Here is a 22,191-nt window from a genome sequence, read left to right as displayed (position 1 = left end):
CATCTTGTTTTTTTATAAATAATTTATTTAAGACCTATTAAATCTCCATCTTTTTTATCATCCAATGAAAGAAAGCCAATATGGAGAATGACATTGACAGCGGTGCGGCTGACACCTTGATCCAACCCCAAAGGCTGAAAAGTAAATGACATATACAGATAAGTTATTGATATAAGTGCTATTAGATATTGCTGTTACTAGAAATTAAATTTAATAAAACTTATATCAAAAATTCTTGCTCAGTCAACAGATTATTTTGTAATTTATTCTTATTGTTAGTTTTATTCTTTATATTTTCATGATTTTTTAAATAAATTTAATAATTGTAACTCACTCATAGGGCTCATCAGACACATAAAAAGGTTCAGTGGACAACAGCCCGCAGTCCACGATGTACACGCGCACTGTCGGCCGATCGTTAATATCAGTTGGAGTCTGCTCTAACATGTGAACTATCTTTTGACCTTCCACTACCTGGTTTCAATAAAAAACAATAGCTTTTGTATATGTTATTAGTATAGAAATTAGAAGTCTGCGTAATGTTTAACTTACTTTTCCGACAACCGTATGTAAGTTATCAAGCCAAGGTGTTGGTTTCGTCGTTATTATAAATTGACAACCATTTGTATCCTTACCTATAACAATCATTAATTCACCGACTACTTTTTAGTGATAAGTTTGATCTTAATATATCAACAGAGAGAATAAACATGCAATATACCTTTATTCGCCATTGACACAAAGCCAGCATCTGTGTGTTGGGTTTCTAAGTTTTCATCTTTAAATGTTTTACCGTATATACTTATTGAACCTGTTCCATCGTCTGATACAACATCACCTCCTTTGAAAAATTAGTATATTTTTTTATTATTACGTACGTTATATTTTAGGAATAGTAAATGAAAAATATATAATGGCTATCACGAATAATTGTAGCACAATAAAATCGAGTGAAACCATACCTTGTATCATAAAGCGTTTTATTATACGATTAAAACTTGTTCCTTTATATGATCTTCCTTTAATTCCTTTTGTTGCAAGTACTTTGAAATTCATAACAGCTTTTGGAGCTAGATCGCCGAAAAGTCCTATAACTATTCGACCAACGGGTTTGTCATCACGAATTATGTCTAAATAAACTTGATCCGTGACTCTGAATTGACGAGCCTGTAAGACACATGATGCAATAATTTATAGTTCAATACCGGGGTAATTTTTCAGGACGGTCACAATGAGAAACATTATTTAAACCCACATGTATCACAGGAAACAAGAGCAATAGAATAGAAACGTGTACAAGGTGCATTTTGAAATATAGTTTTTAAATAAGCACTGTACGTTGGCTTCGTTAGAAAAGATATGAAGAAATAAAAGCAAAACACATATTCAGGGATAATTTAATTAACGTTGTGAAAACTTACAAGTGCTGTTTTTATTGACTAAGATTAATCTGGGATTTGTTTACCAGTTAAATAAAAGTTATTAGATCAGTAGATCAATTCATTGGTTTAAAGGATTCTAGAGTAAAGGTAATTTACTTTCTTCTGTATCACTACTTCATAAGCAACGATTTTCTGAAGATTTTCTATGGCTACTAATTAATTAATATTTATCGTTAATAAAGACGTAAGACGTTATGATTTAATATTGTTGTGTATTCTGTTCAAACTAGTGGCATATTTTGTTCCATCGGGTTTTTTACACCCTAATTTTAATTTGATTTTTTTAATTGCATTGAAATACATGTCTTCAATTTATAATTGCTTTTAGATTACCTAATATTATCTTAAACAAATTTAAAAGAAAAACACTAGGTTACTTGGGAATTTTAACTGAACAATTCTCGAGTGTACTTAAACCGTTGATCGAAGAATAAAAATTTGAAGAATTAAGAAATTAAGATATATTGGCTTTAAACGTTCCTAATTTTAATTAAGAACGATTAAAGCCAATATATCTTATAATATGTTAATAAATATTCTTTTGAAACTTCTGTATGTCTGATGTACCATCAACACGAATTGCTTGTACGTAGGTAATTGTCAATTGGCAACTCATATTGACTTATGTCAAAATCATGATCTCCAAGACTCAAGTGACGGCTAAGAGTGTATAAATTTATAACTGTTATTCGTTGTATATTTCGTTGATAAACTTGTTTCCATATAAAAATGACGGTAAATAATACAATAGCTCACCAAAGATTAACCTTAACAGGAGATCGTGAAAGGTAATTTTATAATTTTGAATGAATTTAGGTACCCTTTTTAGTAGATATAAAAAAAAACATTATTTCACTCTATTAAAATGTATATAAATCCTTAAAAAGTTCTTGAATTATATTTGCTTAATTTCTTTATGTAGCTATTTTTACAGTTCAAATATTAAACAATAGAGAAAAGTGCAGGGAACTATCCTAAAACACAGAATAAGGTCCTTTTTGCTTGATTTTTGTTTACTCAACATTATAAATATAATATTTTTTGTTTGTTTTTCATATGAAATAAAAATGTGAGCAATATTCTATTGCATTTTATTCTTCTTATTATAAATTTACAGATTTAAGGAACTTTTAAGACGTCGATTGATTGAGTGTGGATGGAGAGATCAAGTGAGAATGCTATGCCGGGAAATAGTAAAAGAAAATGATGGAAACAATGTAACATTTGACACACTCGTGACGCGAGTTACTCCCAGAGCAAGAGCCCTTGTACCAGACACTGTTAAGAAGGAATTGCTACAGAAAATTAAAACTCATCTATTAACTCAAAAAGAACAATAGTATTAGTATATAACATCAAACACTGACAGTTTATTCTTATTATAAAATCTCAATTATTTATGGACACTGTAAGAGCTTAAATAAATAAATCATGCAACCAACAGTATATTTTATTTATAAACATTTACAGTTAGTTAACTAAAGACATATTGCTTACATATACAATACTGCCTATGACGATCATATTCATCCCATTTCTCTCTATAAGATGTCATGGTCATTGTGATGTTACAATGTTAGATCTCTTCAAGTTTATGTAAAACACAGGCAAAACAATAACATCATAAATGTCATATAATTCAAATCTAATAAACAAGGCAAAGTTTGTGCAATGTAACAAAAATGTTTAAAAAAAAGGGTACATTTGTACAAAGGCGAGCAAACATAATTACATACGTTGGACCCAAAAAAAAGTCAAAAAGCTATAGGCAATAAATACGAAATATTTACAAGTCATATTTTACTAATTTATTGTATGATTATATTTAAAAATAATTTTATTTTATACCACTACATGCCATGAAACAATGAGATTTTAAAGATTTGTCGAGACAATTGTCATACATATTTATACAAAGCATATTTAAAAAAAAACTATACATTCATTACATATAAAAAAAAATAATTTAAAATACAACATTTAAAGATTTCTTACTATCTCATACATTTATTGTATAAGAATTAATTATCATCATGTTGTAATGCATCTCAAATAACTTTAGGCAAATGTTTGAGCAAAAAAACCAACTATACCATTGACGCAATCTCAACTTCAAAGTAATGCCATACAAGATTCATACAACAATATAAATTTCAGACATATTTTTAATTCGCACGTAAAACAACCAATTCATATACACAATACAAAATTGAAAATGATTTCAATACAAAGAAGAATTAATAAATGCATTTAAAATCAATGAATTATTAATATAAAAAAAATGGGAATTTAAATGAAAGAAATTTAAATATTTTTTCTAGAATACCTCCCTTAAAGTCCTATACTAAACATTTTATAATTCATTCATATGTTATATGCTTATAATATATTTGTACAAAGATAATATACAAATGGAATGTATCATGGACTTTTATATACCAATTTTTGGGTACATATTTGATCACATATCTTAAATACAGTATTTATAATAATATCAGTACTCTCTTATATAATTATGGCTTATGTTTTTATAATTTTAGCTTATATTAAAAACAAGATTCTACTCTTAAATAAACCAATTCGTTATAAACACAATACTGCTAATTATATGTGAGCAATTTTTTTTCTTTCACAGATAATATTGATGCACAGATTACATTTTTATTCAGATACATAATATAAAAAATTTAATAAACTTTTTTCAATGTTTGTATTTCATAAAATATATAAAATGATACCAGACATGAATGCTTTATAGTGTTAATAAATAATTTATATTATTTACAATATTTCTTTAAACATGAAATTTTTAATTCCTTTAATATATGAAATAAACATTGATTCAAAAATAAATATGGGATAATAAAAACTATACAAGCCTTGTACAATCTCATTTGTTTTTCAGCAAACATTTTATTATTATATTTATTATACATATATAAATAAAAAAAATATATATCATACTGGACAAAGCTGTATATGATAGGACAGACAATAAATATACATTTTTTTTAATAAAAAATCTAACTAATGACTGTGATAAAAAAAAAAACATGAATCTTAATAAAAATATACGGAAAATTAATTTTAAATAACATCATTATATGTTAAATCATATTATTTATAATTCACATTTAAATTATTACACTGAGTTTATACATTCAAGAAAAGAATAACATTTTAAAGAAATATCAGAAAAAAAAAACACTTTAATGTATGGCGGGTATAAGTCAAGGTTCATAATAACAAGGCTCAAAAGGACTCGTATCCAGAGCCCTAAAAACATTTACAAAAAAAAAAGTTCATAATAACAGCTGAAAGATATAAATAAATTATATATTGTAATTAAAAAAGCTAATAGAATACGTTTGACCATTTAGGACGTTTTCATATAGAATTAAAAATTAAGAACTAGTCATAATAAGATTACTATCAGGCGTATTGGAAATACTGAATGGGTTACTTGTATAAAGTTGGCACTTCCAAAAAAAATTTTATATTAATTTATTGATTTAATTTTTAAATAGTCCTAAATGGATATACATAGATTAACACTTAAAGCAGATATATATATTTCACACAGAGTATATTAGTATTTGTACTTACTATAATTTATTGTATTACTTGTAGCAGAGCTGCCAAATAATTTCAAGAGATTCGGTTATAAGCGTTTTGAATATATTACACGTATATATTTCTGACAAAAAAAAAAAAAACATAGTATAATGCTTTTGTTACAGACTAAGTTTGTAAATAAAATCCACACGGACGACAGCTGCTATATAATTTATAATATATTTATATTCAACAAGCCATAACTTAATAATTTTTTTAACATCACACAATAAAATTTTAGTAATAAACAACAAAACATCCGCAACTATTGGCTAAACTTTTTCACAACCTGCGCTCAAATCACTATAATTTTGATTCCTTTGGCTCTGATAGATATGGCAAAATTACATAAAATAAGTTTTCAATGAAGCGAGTTTCGTTAGTAACGAGAAGATAACGTTTAACTCGATTACATATATTTCACTATTATACACATACAACACCCTAAAGAGTTTCACACTAATTTTATTGTTGCGCGTGTATTTAACGGCTATTTTCAATAACATACCTACGTTAAAATATCAACCAATAAAAACGTTCACAGGTTTAAAAGAAACACAAACGGAATTGTGTTTAATAACGAATCTGTGACGTCACAAAAAAATATCGATTTATTAAATTTAATATAGATGTATATTTAGTACTATATAGTGATCAATAAGACAAAATATAATCTGCTTAACATCTTATACCTCCTACCTTCACCTATCCACACCGACTTAAACATTATGCGACACTTCATTGAGTAACCTACTTCACCTACGACTTAACAAAATATTATACCAAGTTAATGTCAATAGAAATGCATTACTCTCTATATATTTTTATATATAAAAATGTTTTGGAATGTTCGATGCAGTCGGTTGTAAATGATATAATGAGCTACAATACGTTTTGAAGCACGACCTTCATGAGCAAGTCTTGAGCAGTGTAATAGATTGTATTCTATCGATATTTTTATTTAATGATTTCAATTTTTTTTGATGCAAACCAATACTGCCTTCGCCTCCGCCGCTGGTTTCCGCTTCATATTCTAGATTACAGCCTGGAAGTGATATTTATAATGACTCAGTGATGCGAACTTCAACGGTTCTAGTTTAGATTTGAAGACATGCAAGTTGTTATTTGATCATAAGGGTGTTTCTTATGAATGTTATTTTAATAATACTTAGGTTAATCTCTGAATATAATATATGAAGTTTACGCATATTGAATCGATTATTCTAGGACGAAGTAATTTATATTACGTTATTATGTGCTCTAATGTGAGTCGCTTCAAATATAGTACTATAGTACGATTTACCCATGAATATATTGATCGTTTAGAACTTGTAGTATCTTCACATTAATCACTACGGCTGTTAAGTGAGCGGTCGCCTCGTCCGTGGTCTTGCTGCCGGGCCGCGTGACACCAACACCAACGCTGAACCCAAAGCCATACGGACCGGAGCGCGGGAACCACCGGGGAGTCTGGACGAGGAACAAGGACCAAGTTACGTTGGTTATTATTATTTATCAGATATTGTCTTCATAACTATACTGTTACCATATGTACATAGGTACATAGATTTATATGTTCATATACAAAATTCATTACGAAACGTCAAATTTTAAGTCCTCTATCTATAAGGTCATAGAATCTGTACCGATAATAACCAGTGTTCAAGGACTGGTACTAGTCGACTGAATTATATTGCGTTACCTGATAGCAGCTGTATGAGATTCGTAGAAACCTGATAGAACCAATTTTGTTAAAGAATCTTGATTCTCACCAAGTGTTTGCTTGAGGGTATGTCCTTATTGGACCTATATGATACAAATATCCATACGATATCTCTTTATACCTGACTAGTAATGATGTGACAGCAGCTCTTCCGTCAGAGGTCGGCTCTATAGCGACTGGACGCAGTTCCGCTCGTCGCCGCCGACCCCACGCTCCACCCCCCACCACCACACGTACCATGGCGAACGGTCGCTTCGCCATATGCAGCATCTTAACATTAAACTTGCAATTATTACGTATATTCGTTCTTTATTCTTAATAATGTGGTCCTTAGGTAAGCGAAACTGTGAATACTGTTAAGATCCATTATTTGTAATCGAGAATCTAGATAGAGCTATACATTTGGCCATTAATTATAGTACACTAAAAAAATCTCTAAGTGGTTCTTAGTAATTTTTAACGTTTTTGGTATCGTCTGTCGAATTTATATATAACAGAAAAAAATGCTTTGATTAAGGCATAAACAATACAATGTTAAATCCATTCTCTGTTTACCCGTAATATCAATAATTTCGAAGTTTTGGTGTGTATATAACACATAGCAAAAACTACCGATTCGTTACTCATTAAATTTGGCCATTCTTCATATCGTAATTCTCTAAGCGATATTTCTTTGACGGAACTTTCTACTCTATGACCCATGAATCTCGTTAACAAATTTCATAAAACATAATATTAAATGTATATTTTACCTCTACCACATGCCGCCTCCTCGCCCTTCGTACATCTGCAGCTTGTTTGGCTTTCCACGCGACCACGCATGCAGCCAGAAATAGAAAGAAACAAGAGAAGAACACGGAGAAGAACACGAACAAGTCTATATGAAGCTGATCCTGGCGGAAGAAAGTTATACCGAAACTGGCCGAGCCGTCTTCGGTGTGTCTCGCTCTGATGATTATATAGAACTTAGTATGAGTCAGGTCGTGAATGTTCTGAGGCAGAGTCAACACCAGACGATTCCTAAGGTTCTTGACGCGCAGCAGAACGTTACGTTTATCCACCGTGACGTACGTAGCGAGGTCCTTGGCCGTGTAATCAGCTAGGGCGTATTCCGTTTTATCATAGTACCATGTCTTGCCCGGTTTCTCTGGTAAGTGATCATCGAAGGAAGGCACCTTTCTGAACGGATCGTGCTTGTAATATGACGGATCTAATTCGACAGCGTGAGATCCTGTTGACGAATTCACTGATACGACGAATGAGCTGTCGTTGGGACTCATGTAAAGGTCCACGGCCCCCTGAGTGATGTCCACGATGACTCTGATGTCAACGTTCATGTACCTCGGGTTCACAGCCACGAAAACCGTCTGCCCGGGATATAGTGGTCGCGGCTTGATTTTACATTCATCTGGAATAAAATTTCACTTGTTTCATTAACAAAATATGATACAATTGTGTGTTTCAATTAAAACTTCTAAGGCGTGTGCATTTTCAGTTGGTATGTTTAGAAGTTAAAGTTGGTCAACAGCTAACAAGTAAATTCAAGTATAGACAGATATATAACAGCGTGAAAAGTATCAGATACTCAAAAATACATTCTTAATACCTTATTAAAAATCTTTATTTAATTTTTGCTGGTATCTATGTGTTGTATCATAAGCGTACATACAATAGTAAGAGTTTCTTAAATTTTAGTGTATTTTTGTAGAAAATTATTCATAACTTCAACATTTGAATTGCTTCTATCCTAAAGAAGATCTAACTTATATCTACGTGCGACTGAGAGTTATTTTTGTTTTTATAAATATGCCACAGTGTATCAGTTATTACCTGATAGTTATACTGAGATTCTTTCGTGAATTGAAAAATAATGACCCATAACTATTTAAAGCAATTCCTACTAAAACTCACCTATAGACTTCCCATCGAAACACAATTTGTTTTCAATGTTAATGGTCTTATAGCACTGGTGTCCATTTCTAGGGTCCCCCATGTAGAGGTCCCTACACTTGACACACTGATACCTCCAGCACTCCTGCGCTGTGTTCTTGGAGGCCGTCTGACACGACGCATCGCTCTCTGTGTTGTTGCCACAGTTACACTTCTCACCGGTAACCGGATCGCACGTGTCACCGTGGCCGTGACACTCGCAACTGCGGTGTGAAAGCATTATGAGGCAGTTATCTTATATTATAGTGTGATTGATAGTACATGTATGTGGAAACTATTGCCAGGGCAAATAAAATAGATGATAATATAACAAGAATATTTAAAAAAAATTGCTATACAATATATTGAGTATATTCATTCGTTTTCGTGATTCCTTTATATTTAAAATGAATGAAAATGTTTTTACGTTTTAAAACTATACAAAGATATTGTGAATATATATAATTGAACAGTAATACATACGGCCGACATGGGTCACGGAAGTCTTCGGATCCTCTGAAGTATCCTTCGATACATCGCTCACAACGCGCCCCGTCTGTGTTGTTAGCGCACCTCACACATCTTGCTTTGGCGCCGCCCTCGCGATAGTATTCCTCTAAGTCTGCGCTACTTATGTCCCTGATGAGGGCAGCATCGGCTTCGTTCGTACAAACTAAGGTGTGTCCGTGACAGTACACCGAACACGGTATGCACTGACCGTTGTCAGTGGGATCTCCGACGAAGTTAGGCTTACATTTCTCACATTGACTTCCCTAAGAATAACGTAATTAAATAACTTTTTTTTATTTAAAAAATAATAACTTGATTCGTGACATTATAGTACTCAGATGGATCATGCAAACAAATAAAATCGATAATTTAATAAAAGTATAACTTACCATAGTGTTGTTATGGCACTCGGTACAAACGTCAAGCTTGTCGGGTCCCTCACAATGCGAGTGTCCATTACACTGGCACTGTATGGTACAGTTGGCACCCACATAGCCAAAGTCACATCTACACTTGTCCGGCTGCACACACACTCCACGCACACATCCCTGTTGACACACTGGTGCACACACACCACCAACCCGTTTGTGACCGACACCACACTTGCACTCGTAGCCCTCCGGCAAATCGCTGCAGACCTGTACGAACGGTTACAATCTAGTAAATAAAACGTATTGTAATCTGGATAAAATTTCTAATTAACATAGTACGTAAAAAATCTTAGAAATCCCTAAAAATCCTTTAAAAAGTGATAAATTCATATTTTTGATAACATTTAAGTAGAAAATTACAAGATTAAATATAGAATAAACAAAAGCTATTATTTGACTTACTTCAGATTCAGCTTTACATTGATGGTGATTATTTTCACATTCGTTTTCTGGCGGACAGCGCGTGTAATGCCATGAGAAGGTATCATTGGTGCCATTGTTCTGATGGAGGTTGGAGTACACGGCGGCGCAGGTGGTGCGCGTCGAGTAATCCAATGGCGAATCGATGGAACCTTCGGCGCAGACTCCTTCACCGTTCGCACCTTCGAGGGCACACCAGCCGCAGTGTGAATGATGTAGACATTCCGTACACTGCTCGAATGTGCCGCAAGGGGCGGGACATTTATTTTTATCAGCTTTCGTTAAGACCAATCCGCAAACACCGCCCGCGCAATATAGAGGCTGGTATGCGGGAGATATGCATGTACTGAGATAGCTCGCCCAATGACATTCAGAAAACCCTCCCTCGGCTCCGTCAGAACTCAGACAAGACTGGCAATCGTCATGTAGGTGACAGCGACTAGGACACTCTTCTTTTGTAACACCAAAGTATGAATGTCCCGGTTTAAATGAAAATATCCTCAAGGAGATTAGATTCACTTCGTCTATTGTGGCGCAGGTCCAATTATATAGTTCGGCTGGATCATTTGTTACCGTTGATATTTGTGCTGAGAAACAAATGAAAAACTATAGCGAATTACTTAACTTATTCAATAAAAAACTTTAAGTATATGTCATTAAATAGTCATAACTTGCTTCCTTGCGTAACTTATTTATTGCGTTGCGTATAAATAAAAATTGTCATTATTTATACAAATATTAAAATAAAATTAAATTAATTTATATATAAACTGGAGCTATCCAATCAACAAAAACATTAATATTAAATTGATGTACTGAATCAACTTAATATGTCCTATTCTCTGGTTAAAATAGAAAAGTTGTGTAGCATTTTGAATTGGTACATACCTCCTCTATTTTCAACTCTTGTCCAATAGCATTGATTGGACACGCATTTATCACAGTCCGGGGCCACACAGCGCAGTTCTGGACACTGAGCCGAGTCACTGATATATGTTGTTCCAGCGTTACATTTGATACTGGTGCACGACTCATCGGTAGGAACACATTCACCTAACAATCAGAAACATTTTAAACTGAATTTATGTTCTTTTTTTAGTATTTATACTTATAGTATATTAATTGATATCTCCGCAGACTAATTATTCCCAAGTTTGAATGAAAATTACCATGCATCTAAACATGGAAATGCTTCAATAGCAAAAATGTGCTCTTAGAATTACTACTAGTTTCTTATAATCAGGCTCCAAAGAAACAATTTTTTTGTTTTACAAATTAACGAAAAGCTTTTCTTACCAATGCCAGCAGCGCAACTTTCACACCAACGGCAAGCTGGTTTCTCCTCCGGGTATAATGGCCAAGCCGCTAGACATGACGTACACGATGTGAAGTTCTCACAGGGGCGCCTCGCAACCAGATCAGCGTCACAAGCAGCTCCTGCATTAGTTGAGATCCTATCGCTTCCTTCACAACCAGGTTTGTCAACTGAGTAGCATTTCGTATAATCCCCTGTACTACAAAAACTGCAGCCCATATGGCTTCTGCATTCTATTTTGCTTGAACTCCAGAGTGAGCATAAATCGTCTGGCAGAGTGATTCGAGTAACCTGACAGTTGGCACTGCCCGTCCAGCCACCGACTATATAAATATTCCAGTCGTTTTCAGATTCCATATCAATTGCCATAGCATGGGCTATTGTTCTTGGTGGCGGATGATCTAACACGCTAGCGCCTGGAAAGGTTTAGTTATTAATATAACATTTTTATTTATCAAGAAATTAAACACGACATAAAATGATACCTTTCGATAATTTAACCCACTGGTTACAGCTATAGACGTAGGCTAAAAGTGAATTGGATCTCTTATCGGGAACAGTTCGACCTCCAAATACTATCATGTAATCATTTGTCGTTACAGCTGAATGTAAAAATGTAGCACGTGGTAAATTATCATGCATGTTATTGAGAGTTGGGAACACGGGCAGTTCGCTCCAAGTTTTAGTTGGGTAGTGAAAGGAGAACAGTTTGTTCGATATTATAGTACCATTGTAAATATATAATATGCCTCCGAAAATGTACAAACTTTGAGAAGGTGCATGATACACCGTGCTGTGACCAATAAGTCCTACGGGCATCGAGCCACCGCAAGTCAATTTAACCCATTTGTCATGATCTAAATCAAACTCCCACAAATCCGTCATGAAGCCGTCCTTTAACGAGAAACCCCCTATAAGGACGAGACTCTCGTAGTCTTGATATTTTTGTAAAGTCAATGTGTGTCCCGCAAGAGGAGGAGGATGGTCATCTTTACTCTTGATTTGACTCCATCTCTGTTCTTTTAAGCTAAATTGCCAAAAATCACTTAATGTCTTATTTTGGCCACTTTTATCTTGCAAACTTAATCCTCCATAAATATAAATATTTTGCTTTGAATGATAAATTTCAGCTGCATGGAAATACCTTCCTTCAGGCATCTTAGGATCGGGAGTAGCGTCAACCGTTACTTGCATCCAAGTATTGTTTTTAGTGTCATAAAATCTAATATCATTTAAAGGTCCATGAGAAAGTGAATAACCTCCAAACATCCATAACCCTCGTCTATCTGCTACCAAACTATGGCCAAACCTTGGTAACGTTTTTCTTAAATGATCCAAACCATCGGAAAGAAAATCGGAATTAAATAGTTCTGTAAACACGAGTTGGCTTTTGTCCAATTTTAAAGAGCAGTCGTCGCCACCGAAACCTTCATTGCATAAGCATCTTCCGTAGCTGGTGTCACAGACACCACCTTTAAGGTGCATACTACAGTTATTACGACAAATTTCTACGTCACATTCGAAACCTCCAAAACCATCTCTGCATACACAACGTCTATTTTTACATACTTTAGGCCAGGAACAGTGTCCATCACAAGCTAAAATTTCGTACACTCCTTCAAAACCTTGATCGGGCTGGTTCTGTTTATAATGAACTGTTAAATTTCCACTTCGCGCTTCCACTACACCCGAGGACGCGCCATTACAGAACACGCCTAAAAGTTGACTTTGAGGATTGTTGGTCAAATCAGTTACTCCGCCCAATCCATCGTATACATATACGGCATTTTGATCACAGGGCACATTAAAAGTAGATGAATTAACAGTGAATTGTATAACAGCATCTTTAATATCTTCAGCCGTTATAATCCACAGGCACTCTTTAGAAGGTCCTATGCTGTTTATATGTGGATCAATTTTAAAAGAGCCGATGCCCTCTGTTTCTGAGGCATTCAGCATTCCTCTTGGCTCACATTGATAATAGCACCTGCCACCGTGTCGCGGATCTCCATAAAATTTTGGTTTACAGTGTTCACAATTTTGTCCTTCTGTGTTATCTTTACAAATACATTCACCAGTACCCACATCACAAACACCCCGACTTTCATCTCCATGTCCATTACAGTCACATCGGCGACACCCTTGACCGGTGGTTGCGTTGCCATGACTACCTGGTTTACAGGATTCGCAAAATTCACCCTCGGTCCAATCCTGGCATTCGTCACACCTGCCAACTCCCGTTTTACAAGTTGAGTGATTATGGCAACCGCAATTAATAGAACAGTCAGCACCTGTCCAACCCAAATCACATCTACACATATATTGAGGGGCGCCCAAGCAATACCCGTGTATACAAGTGTTGTAACAAGTCCGTATGCAACTTTTCTTGCCGTCACCTATGTATCCTTGCTTGCATTTGCAAGTGTACGAACCATGCGTGTTATTGCACACAGCATGCTCATGACAATCGTGAAGTCCAAGCCCACATTCGTCAACATCCGGACATTGAGCGTAAGCCCAACCGGCGTCATTTGATGTTACATTTAACAGTGAGGCGCAATCTACATGCGACCGGGTGAAATCACCTTCCGTACACATTCCATTTATCGGATTTTCGTGAGAATGGCACCAACCACACCCCATGCTCCGTAAGCACGTCGAACACTGCGTGTTAGCCTGACACGACTTACACTGGCTGGACTTTTTGGTGGCTTCGTCCGCCGTCGTCGACGCGCGATCAAGCCATTCCCGACACAATCCAAACTGATACTCGCTTGTATAGACACTGAAGCTGAAGCACTGGCGCGTGGCTTCGCACCAAACACAACGGCCACGTTCGTCGAGACAGTGCTCGCAGTCAAGGCGCATACGACACGGTGCGGGACATTCACTAGCATCTACCACCGCCCCACTAGCACGACCTCGGCGTGCACACCTTGCCTCGTCCGCCCACCACTCACAGTAGTTTCCGGACACGCACCGCTCACAACTGATGTAGTTCGAACAATTGGGACACGCAGCCGGTTGTAAGGTGAGATACCTCCATTCTCCTTCGGCCGCACACGTCGACTTTTCGTCTATATCTCGTTCCTCACAACGGTTTGTTATCTCGCACCAACCACACGCCGCATCCGACAGGCACAGTAGACAATTGTCGTAGTTCGAACACTGACCGTTCGAGTAGGGCTCTAGGAATTCAAATGTGAACACCTAAATAGAAAGAGATATTGAAATTTAATGATTTAAAATATTAAATGGCAGCTAGTAATATAAATTATATACCTTAGCAGTCTCCTGTGACTTATTGTGCAACAGTTCCATCTTGGCATGATGATGTGAAGGGTAAAGTCCGGTGTGTAATGAGTCGTTAGCGTGCATGTGAACGGCGAGGCGGCCAGGCTGTAACGAAGGCCACGATACGCCGGCACAGGCTGACGGCGCAGCTGAAAGATTAGCCACTGCTTCGCCGTCAGCAAGACTGAGTGAAAGATTTGAATAGCCAGCACAAATGTTCAGCGTCTCGCCAGTCCCGTTCCAGTACTGGGGAATATGAAGCCAGCCTCTAAGTATCGCCTCGCTGGGACCGCTGAAGATGTGATTGCTGCCCCCACCGGTACCCCAGTCAACGGTGGTTGCATTCACAACGGAGACACCGTCTGGATGGTTGAGATCAGCCGGTTGTTGGTACCTTAGAAAAGTAAGACCGGGGCGTTTGTCCAATATTTTACATTCCTCTGGTGATACCACCTCAGTTCCAACGGTGCCCCACCAACCTGGGTTCTCAGAGGGAGTGTCTTCACCACATACACCGTAACTATCTGTAATAAAAAAATCAATACACATAATATAATAGACGAATCCATTATTATTGTTGTTTAATGATAATATTTGGTATACAAACCATCCTTGTGTTGACATCTTGCATTTTGAACGCACCAACTACACTGATATAGGCCAAGTTGCATGCTCACAGACGTCAGTGGAGTTCTAGAGCTGTTCTTTCCCAGGGGCGGTCCGTGTATAAGACAAGAGTGACAGTCGCCGAGAGCCGGGCAGATTCCCAAACATCTTATGGATTGCAAATTCGTTGTACAGTTCGATCCTATAGTTCTTCCATAACAAATCTGTTTGATAAAAAATGTTTCTAAGCATGTAGCAATGAAGAACTAACGTCAAAATAATTTTAAAACTTAACAAAAACCACTTCTACAGCCATTTTCTTTATTTGTTAATCTGTTCACCTTATGTATCGGGAATATTATATAAATGAATAATAACAAACAACAAACATTTTGACAAAAGTCCTAGATACTAGTAAGGGAACATTTGCATACCAATAGCAAATATTCTTTTAGAGGAGGTACTTATTACCGGCATACCTCGTCAGCGGAGCACCAGCCACACTCTGGATCAGCGAGACACTCGGGCTGTGTGCGATGTCTGGGACAGGCTGTTTCGGGATCCTTGCCGCTTATACCGGCATGCCAACTCGGCACCACGTACGCTAACAAATCGCCTAAACAACGACCATATGTTATTTAATTTAGCCTTGAGAAAGACAAACGAGATGACAGTAGGTACATTTGACGGTTTGTATGAAGATGCTTGCAAGTTAGCAGTATTTTGTGTCTTTGGTGAGGTGATACCACAGTTAAAGGCATTTGTTATACTTATTCAGTATACCAAAATAGTAAAGATTTACGGCATAAAGTAAAAAAGTAGCATACAATCAATACGTCTAAAATTTGCACTCGTAACTACTTTATGAGGTCCTTAAACCGAACCTCTGTGAGAGTGATTTAGTCATTCCAATTCCAATTTCTAGTAAAAATATATATTTTTTTAATTTATGTAATAAAATGATGAACGTAGGTATGCTAAATGCAGTGTAATGCTAAATGTTTAAAGGTAAAAACAAAAAAAAAACGATTAAAATTTTACAAACTTAACACAGAATATATCATATATTCTTTTCCACCCTTTTATAAAAGTATCTGAGTATGTATTAAATATTAATAAATTAATATATTTGACAAATCAATGTCTTCTGTGTAGATTCATAATTACATTATCATCATTTCAAAATTCCATCCATTATACGAGCAATGTTTTATATAAAAAAATTGCTACACCTGTGATTTTATTTAAACAAGCACTTAGCGCTTTTGCAACATCCAAGTCTGTGTGGAACAACCTTGAAGTACTGTTGTGTTTTTTAATTATATATTTTTTTTCTTTTCCTCTTTCCGTGTTCTAGACTATACATTGAAACAATACTTAACCTTATATTTTTTTATTTAAGGTTAAATTCTAATTGATATTTCAATATGAATATATTAAAATTTTGAATCTAATTGTAAGTACAGTTAATCTTCCATGCTTGTGTTGTTATCTTTATTCCTTGGTTAGGTTATGAGTTATTAGGAGTTTTGGGTAAAATATTATTTGCTAAATTATTTAACGAAAGCAGTTATGGGTTTATGTACAGTATAAAGAAGAATAACAGATGAATGTATTATATTTCTCTAGATTAAAACGCAAAATGTATGTATACGTGTTTGAGAATAATTATTAAGTATTTACATAGTTGTTTAGCATAAACTTAACTAAGCCTTGTTGTAAGAAACTTGACAATGAAATAATACTGGTTAGTCATTGTTAGTGTTTGATATATATACATACACACACACATATATATATATACGTTTAAAATTTAAAAATAGAATAGCAATCTTAGTAGAGACGTATTGAGTAACTTTCATAATGTTTATATTCATAAATTATTCTTAATACTGTTTTCCTACTAAAAATCTAATAAGCATAAAAAAAAATCAAACTGCTAACGAAATTAAATAAAATAAGAACGCTCATATAGCAGGACTAGCTATGACCTTGACCGCATCGTTACCGGTCTAATAATGTAGTCTGGCGTCGTAGAGAACACATTAATATACAATACTAACCATTGACATTGCCATGATATCCGCCGGCTATGAGTAATGTCGATGGTGGCTTCAAAGCTGCGGCATGAGCGAAAACACCCTGTTTCTTTGGATAAAACTTTCGATTTTTCCCCAAAACGTCCAACGGTATCCAGGAGTGGCAACCCAGGTGATATAAATACATTTGACCATCGTAGCAGATTTCCTCCCTATTATGGCGATGGGAATAACCGCCGAAAATCACCAAATAGTTACCTGGGAGGGAATGTGATTGAAAAATTCAATACTTATCATTGTCTTCAAAAATCTTGGTAGAAACATACTTGTAAAATAACATTTTAATACAACGGAATCCCAACCAAGCCGAATTAGCAGTTATTGACAAAATCAAAGACATTCAAATAAATTAATAAAAATAATAAAACAGAACTTCCTCTTTTCAAATCGGATAAAAGATAATAATTATTTTTATCGAAACTATTTCTAGAATTTTAATTTCTAAATTTATGTCATGGTAAATTGTCTACAGTTGTTTCCATGACACGGCAACATATTTATTGTTTGACGTTATAAACATAAACTTATTCACCGATAATGGTTGCGGTGTGAAATGCTCTCTCACGTGGAACGTAGGTGTCACGTAAATGAGCCCGGGGGTAGTGGATCTCGCTCCAGTGTCTGTAGTCCAAATCGAATGCAAACATACGATCTGACAGTTTAGAAAACCTAAAAATTCAAAATTATAAATAGGATAGATACAATGCTAATTATTCAGGTTTAATTATAATATTTTATTTATTATTAACCTGGCAACACTCGCAACGACCCCTCCATAAACTAAAATTGAATTCGACTGTTTATGGTACACCGATGTATGGGCGACAACTCGTACATCTAATTCCTTGCCGCCTCTAACTTGAACCTTTTCCCATGTCTCACTTGTTACTTCGCCTAATTTAATCTTATAAAAGCTAAAAAAATACAAGTATAATCTATGACTTAGCACGTTATAATTGCTTTTTAATGATAACAAAAAAATATATATACTTAAAAGAATCTATGACTCAAGATGTTAATATCTATTTATTAATAAAAAAAATTATACCTAGAAGAAAATTCTCCATCAACGTGCTTCCACCAAATAAATACAATTCATCCTTAACAGCAGTCAATGTATGCCGAGTCAATCCTGGTGGAGTGAATGTAGCATTAGCAGCTCGTAGGGTCCAAATATTTCTTGTTGCATCATAATACCACAACTCAGAGGATAGACTACCATCAGATAGCTTCCCACCATATAATATAAAGCCATTGTTAAAAGCACACGCTGAATGACCATATCTCGGCTCGGGCTTCGTATTGTTAGTTTTAGAATTGGCACTCAAAAATTCAGGTCGATCGGTAAATTGTAGATAACTCTCAGAATATGGTGTAGATGGGTGGGAATACATAAGAGGTAGTGTCGTCTTATCCTGGTTTGTGAATGATGTTAGAAGCAAATTAAATAATGAACTCCGATTCCCTATCTGCCAGCTACCATCGATATTTCCCTGTAATTACAAACAATGTACAATACTCTTTATTCAAATTCACTATCAGATTGAATGAATGTAAAATCTAGTTACATCCGCAGATCGCGTTACATTATGGGTTGATAGATTACAAAATCTTTTATTTAAATTGCTATAATAGTATAGCACTCACCTTGGTGAACAAAGTCAGTAATGATTTATCAATTTCTTCATTGGTGGGATAACGACGTAGGATTTTACCATTTTCATCATACCATTGACTAGTAGAAAATCTTAAGAAAACAATTGCATTATTAATTTTCTATATAACCAAGATTAGCTTATATTATGATTGAATGCTAATTCTTAATGACATACTATGTGAGATAACACCGACATTGTAAACAAAAACACTTAAAACAATCATAATCACCGTGAAACATTAAAAAATATTTATGGCTTTCTTGAATGTAAAACGCTATTTAAATTTTCTGTCACAATATTTATTTGATTGATGTACCCATTCAAGGTCACAGACTAAAAAACCCTATAACTGATTATTGATAGAGTAACACAATAAACATTATAATTATGAAAGAATTGATCTGTTCTTTATACAATTTATACATATAATCTATTGAGTCAAAGAAAACAAATAGATGTTCAATGAATTGTCATTTTTTATATACATAAATTAAGTATTATATTAGTCAAGGAAAACAAACTAATGATAAAATAACTTAATACACATATACTTACTTGTAAACCTCCAACATTCCCAGTACTCTATTCAGATCATATCCTCCGAAGACATATAAAGCATCCATCTGATCAACATATACTGCTGAGTGAGCTGCTCGTTTTGTCATACCGCTTTCAGTGTGGGAAAGCCAATGCCAGCTATTGCCCTCTTTATCATTACTTTTAAGTGAACAAGACTCCCCAGAAAACCTGCAAAATAATTCTTCTAAAGGACCAGCAAATGCATAGATGTAATTAAGATTATATTTTTATAAGTATAAACTTTGAAACGACAAAACGTAAATTGAGGTTAACAATATTTTATGTATTTCCGCAAGGTTAATGTAATAGAATTGGATGCTTTGCCACATAATAGACAATTGTATTACAGTATAATTGATGTCTTCAAACAATATGTTCATGGTTCATTAAATTTTTAAAACATAAATACACTTTGTTATATCCAAAAAAGAATGTAGGTGAATGAGCAAGAATTCTAGGTTGTTAGAGGTCTGAAGCAATAAATATTTATAATAAATAATAAAAAATATTATCTTACCCTTTCTTGCATATACATTTGTCTCCTTTGCATTGTCCATTTCCTGAACAGCTATTAGGGCAGAGTTCGACACTGCAGTCGGGTCCACCCCATGTACCAACACAGAAACACTTATTTGTCACACATAATCCCCGACCCGTGCAATTATTAGGACAGTTATGTATGGCATATGTTGCTCTAAATCCATCCAATACATAATTAGTATCACTATATAAAAGTATTAACATCTGGAATTAAAATTAGTTATATGTTAACTAATTCGCTAGAAAGTCATGGAAGTGAATCTTGCGACTTACGAATCCACTTGAGGCAGTAACATTTTGAGGCTCTGTCTTCCCACTGAAGCTACCCAATAATGGGGCATCAAATGAATCTCCGTCATAAACAAATACATAATCATATGAACATTCTGTGCCCATCCGAATAAAACTTAGTGTGATGTATTGTGTCTTATTAGATGCCTTAATGAGCCACTCACAGTGTGAATCCTATAACAAGGCTATTATGTAGTTTGCAAGTATTGAGTTTTGATAACATTATAAATTTTGTATAACCAACTTGTGTATAATTAGAGTTGCTGGGTCCATCGGTAATAATTCCACTCGGCTCGGTGAACACTCTACGAGTTTTGTCGCAAGGCGCGGTGGTAGCAGCGCACAGCACCGCCAGGCAAGTCCATCCGAGTATAACTAAACTTGCACCTTTCTCCCGAATGCGTGGATAAAACATGCCTCTTCCAATTTGTCGCAAAACATAAGTCGAACATCAGAGCCATATAATCATGAAATTACGACTAATACCACTAAAATGTTAAATAAACAAGACTCATTTAAATGACATTTACTTCAAGGCTAACCAGTATTAAAAATGGATATTGGCACGGTGAATTAGAAAACTTATAATTTAATGAGAAAAATATTGCTTTTGATTAAAAAATATTTATTACTTTATATTAAATGACATATTAACACTTTCTAACGAGTTTTCCACAAACAAACAATCAAATCCATCACAGTATTTTGACATTTTGAAGACTGTCAACTTTTTTATTTTTTATCTGTGTAGTGCGGCAAAGATTTAGTTATATAATGCCGTATACATCAAACATAATAAGTAATTAAATGAATTGATGGGTAAATTAAATACAATTCAATATATGTACCTATCTCAAGGTTATAAAACAATTGTATCAATATAAATTTATACCTTATGTATATTTATTAATTCGCTTCATGTTAGAGCGACTAATTATACATTTATATTCTTTTTTCTTTTCATCTGGAAAACATTATTCAGTACTTAATACACACGTAACCTTATGATCAAGTACTAAACGTTTTTTAATATTTAATATTGCGATTTATATTTGTTATTACTAAATGTGTCAAGACAGTTGACAAGCAAAAAAATCCGTTTAAAAATATTTTTACTTGTAGGCTTGTAGGATTATCGAAACAATAACCGACTAGATGGATTCTCTTAATGAAGTTAAAAGAAATTGACATAAAGCAAAAGTAGAGACCTTGTCTATTTTGAAAGTACATACGAGTCCGTTTGTATCTTCAAATTAAATGGTGGAAAATAAATTCAAAAGTCTAAATTATTACAATTGCTATGGTCATTAATTTACTTGTAAATTAAAAACTTAGTTTCTGCTTCTCTGAATGTAATATTTCCTTTTTTCAAAAATAAAACTGAACTAAATTTTAATATTAAAGCAATATTTTAAAATAAGGTAGTTTTTTGGAAATTTGTGATTATATTACTGAATATTAAGAGTATATCACTTTTCAATATGAGATTATAAGATTACTTTGTAATTAAAGAATTCATATCCTGTTTCAACATTCGGTGTATGCAGTATGGCATGTAGATAGATTTCACCACAGAGTAAAGTGGGAAGATATGCTGATAATATTTATATTTTATAATTTACATTGTTATACCAGTTAGCTTTTCATGTCAATTACCTACTTCTTTTTTATTTGAATCAAACCTGTTATACCCTTTAAATTCTAAAATAATTGTTTAATCCCGAATTCGTATTGTATAC

At 34.3% G+C, this 22,191-nt stretch overlaps 3 protein-coding genes across 3 annotated transcripts; 1 reads left to right on the top strand and 2 right to left on the bottom strand.

Annotated features, from left to right (window-relative positions):
- Positions 1 to 4: 4 nt before the first annotated feature.
- LOC116779625 (peptidyl-prolyl cis-trans isomerase, rhodopsin-specific isozyme-like) lies at positions 5 to 1,336 on the bottom strand. The gene is made up of 6 exons (XM_032674008.2): positions 1,256 to 1,336; positions 963 to 1,167; positions 722 to 841; positions 553 to 635; positions 335 to 474; positions 5 to 134 (listed from the first exon to the last, which is right to left on the bottom strand). The coding sequence occupies exons 1-6, from the start codon at positions 1,304 to 1,306 to the stop codon at positions 38 to 40; spliced, it is 696 nt and encodes a 231-aa protein (XP_032529899.1). The 5' UTR covers positions 1,307 to 1,336; the 3' UTR covers positions 5 to 37.
- Positions 1,337 to 2,060: 724 nt separating this feature from the next.
- On the top strand, positions 2,061 to 2,883 carry LOC116765282 (enhancer of yellow 2 transcription factor-like). The gene is made up of 2 exons (XM_032654720.2): positions 2,061 to 2,230; positions 2,560 to 2,883. The coding sequence occupies exons 1-2, from the start codon at positions 2,172 to 2,174 to the stop codon at positions 2,780 to 2,782; spliced, it is 282 nt and encodes a 93-aa protein (XP_032510611.1). The 5' UTR covers positions 2,061 to 2,171; the 3' UTR covers positions 2,783 to 2,883.
- On the bottom strand, positions 2,872 to 21,133 carry LOC116765243 (multiple epidermal growth factor-like domains protein 8). Its single transcript, XM_061521982.1, is given in 23 exon segments — positions 2,872 to 6,527; positions 6,902 to 7,050; positions 7,533 to 8,188; positions 8,692 to 8,933; positions 9,193 to 9,482; positions 9,609 to 9,857; positions 10,053 to 10,657; positions 10,959 to 11,123; positions 11,367 to 11,801; positions 11,871 to 14,595; positions 14,668 to 15,203; positions 15,287 to 15,509; positions 15,765 to 15,901; positions 17,349 to 17,582; positions 17,917 to 18,053; positions 18,134 to 18,298; positions 18,433 to 18,454; positions 18,457 to 18,877; positions 19,032 to 19,131; positions 19,598 to 19,789; positions 20,139 to 20,365; positions 20,435 to 20,626; positions 20,697 to 21,133. Coding segments are annotated over 23 exon segments (8,382 nt in total). The 5' UTR covers positions 20,868 to 21,133; the 3' UTR covers positions 2,872 to 6,418.
- Between the last annotated feature and the right edge of the window lie 1,058 nt (positions 21,134 to 22,191).

Source organism: Danaus plexippus, chromosome 2 (genome assembly GCF_018135715.1).
Source record: "Danaus plexippus chromosome 2, MEX_DaPlex, whole genome shotgun sequence".
NCBI classification, from domain to species: domain Eukaryota; kingdom Metazoa; phylum Arthropoda; class Insecta; order Lepidoptera; family Nymphalidae; genus Danaus; species Danaus plexippus.
This window is presented reverse-complemented; position numbering and strand designations above follow the sequence as displayed.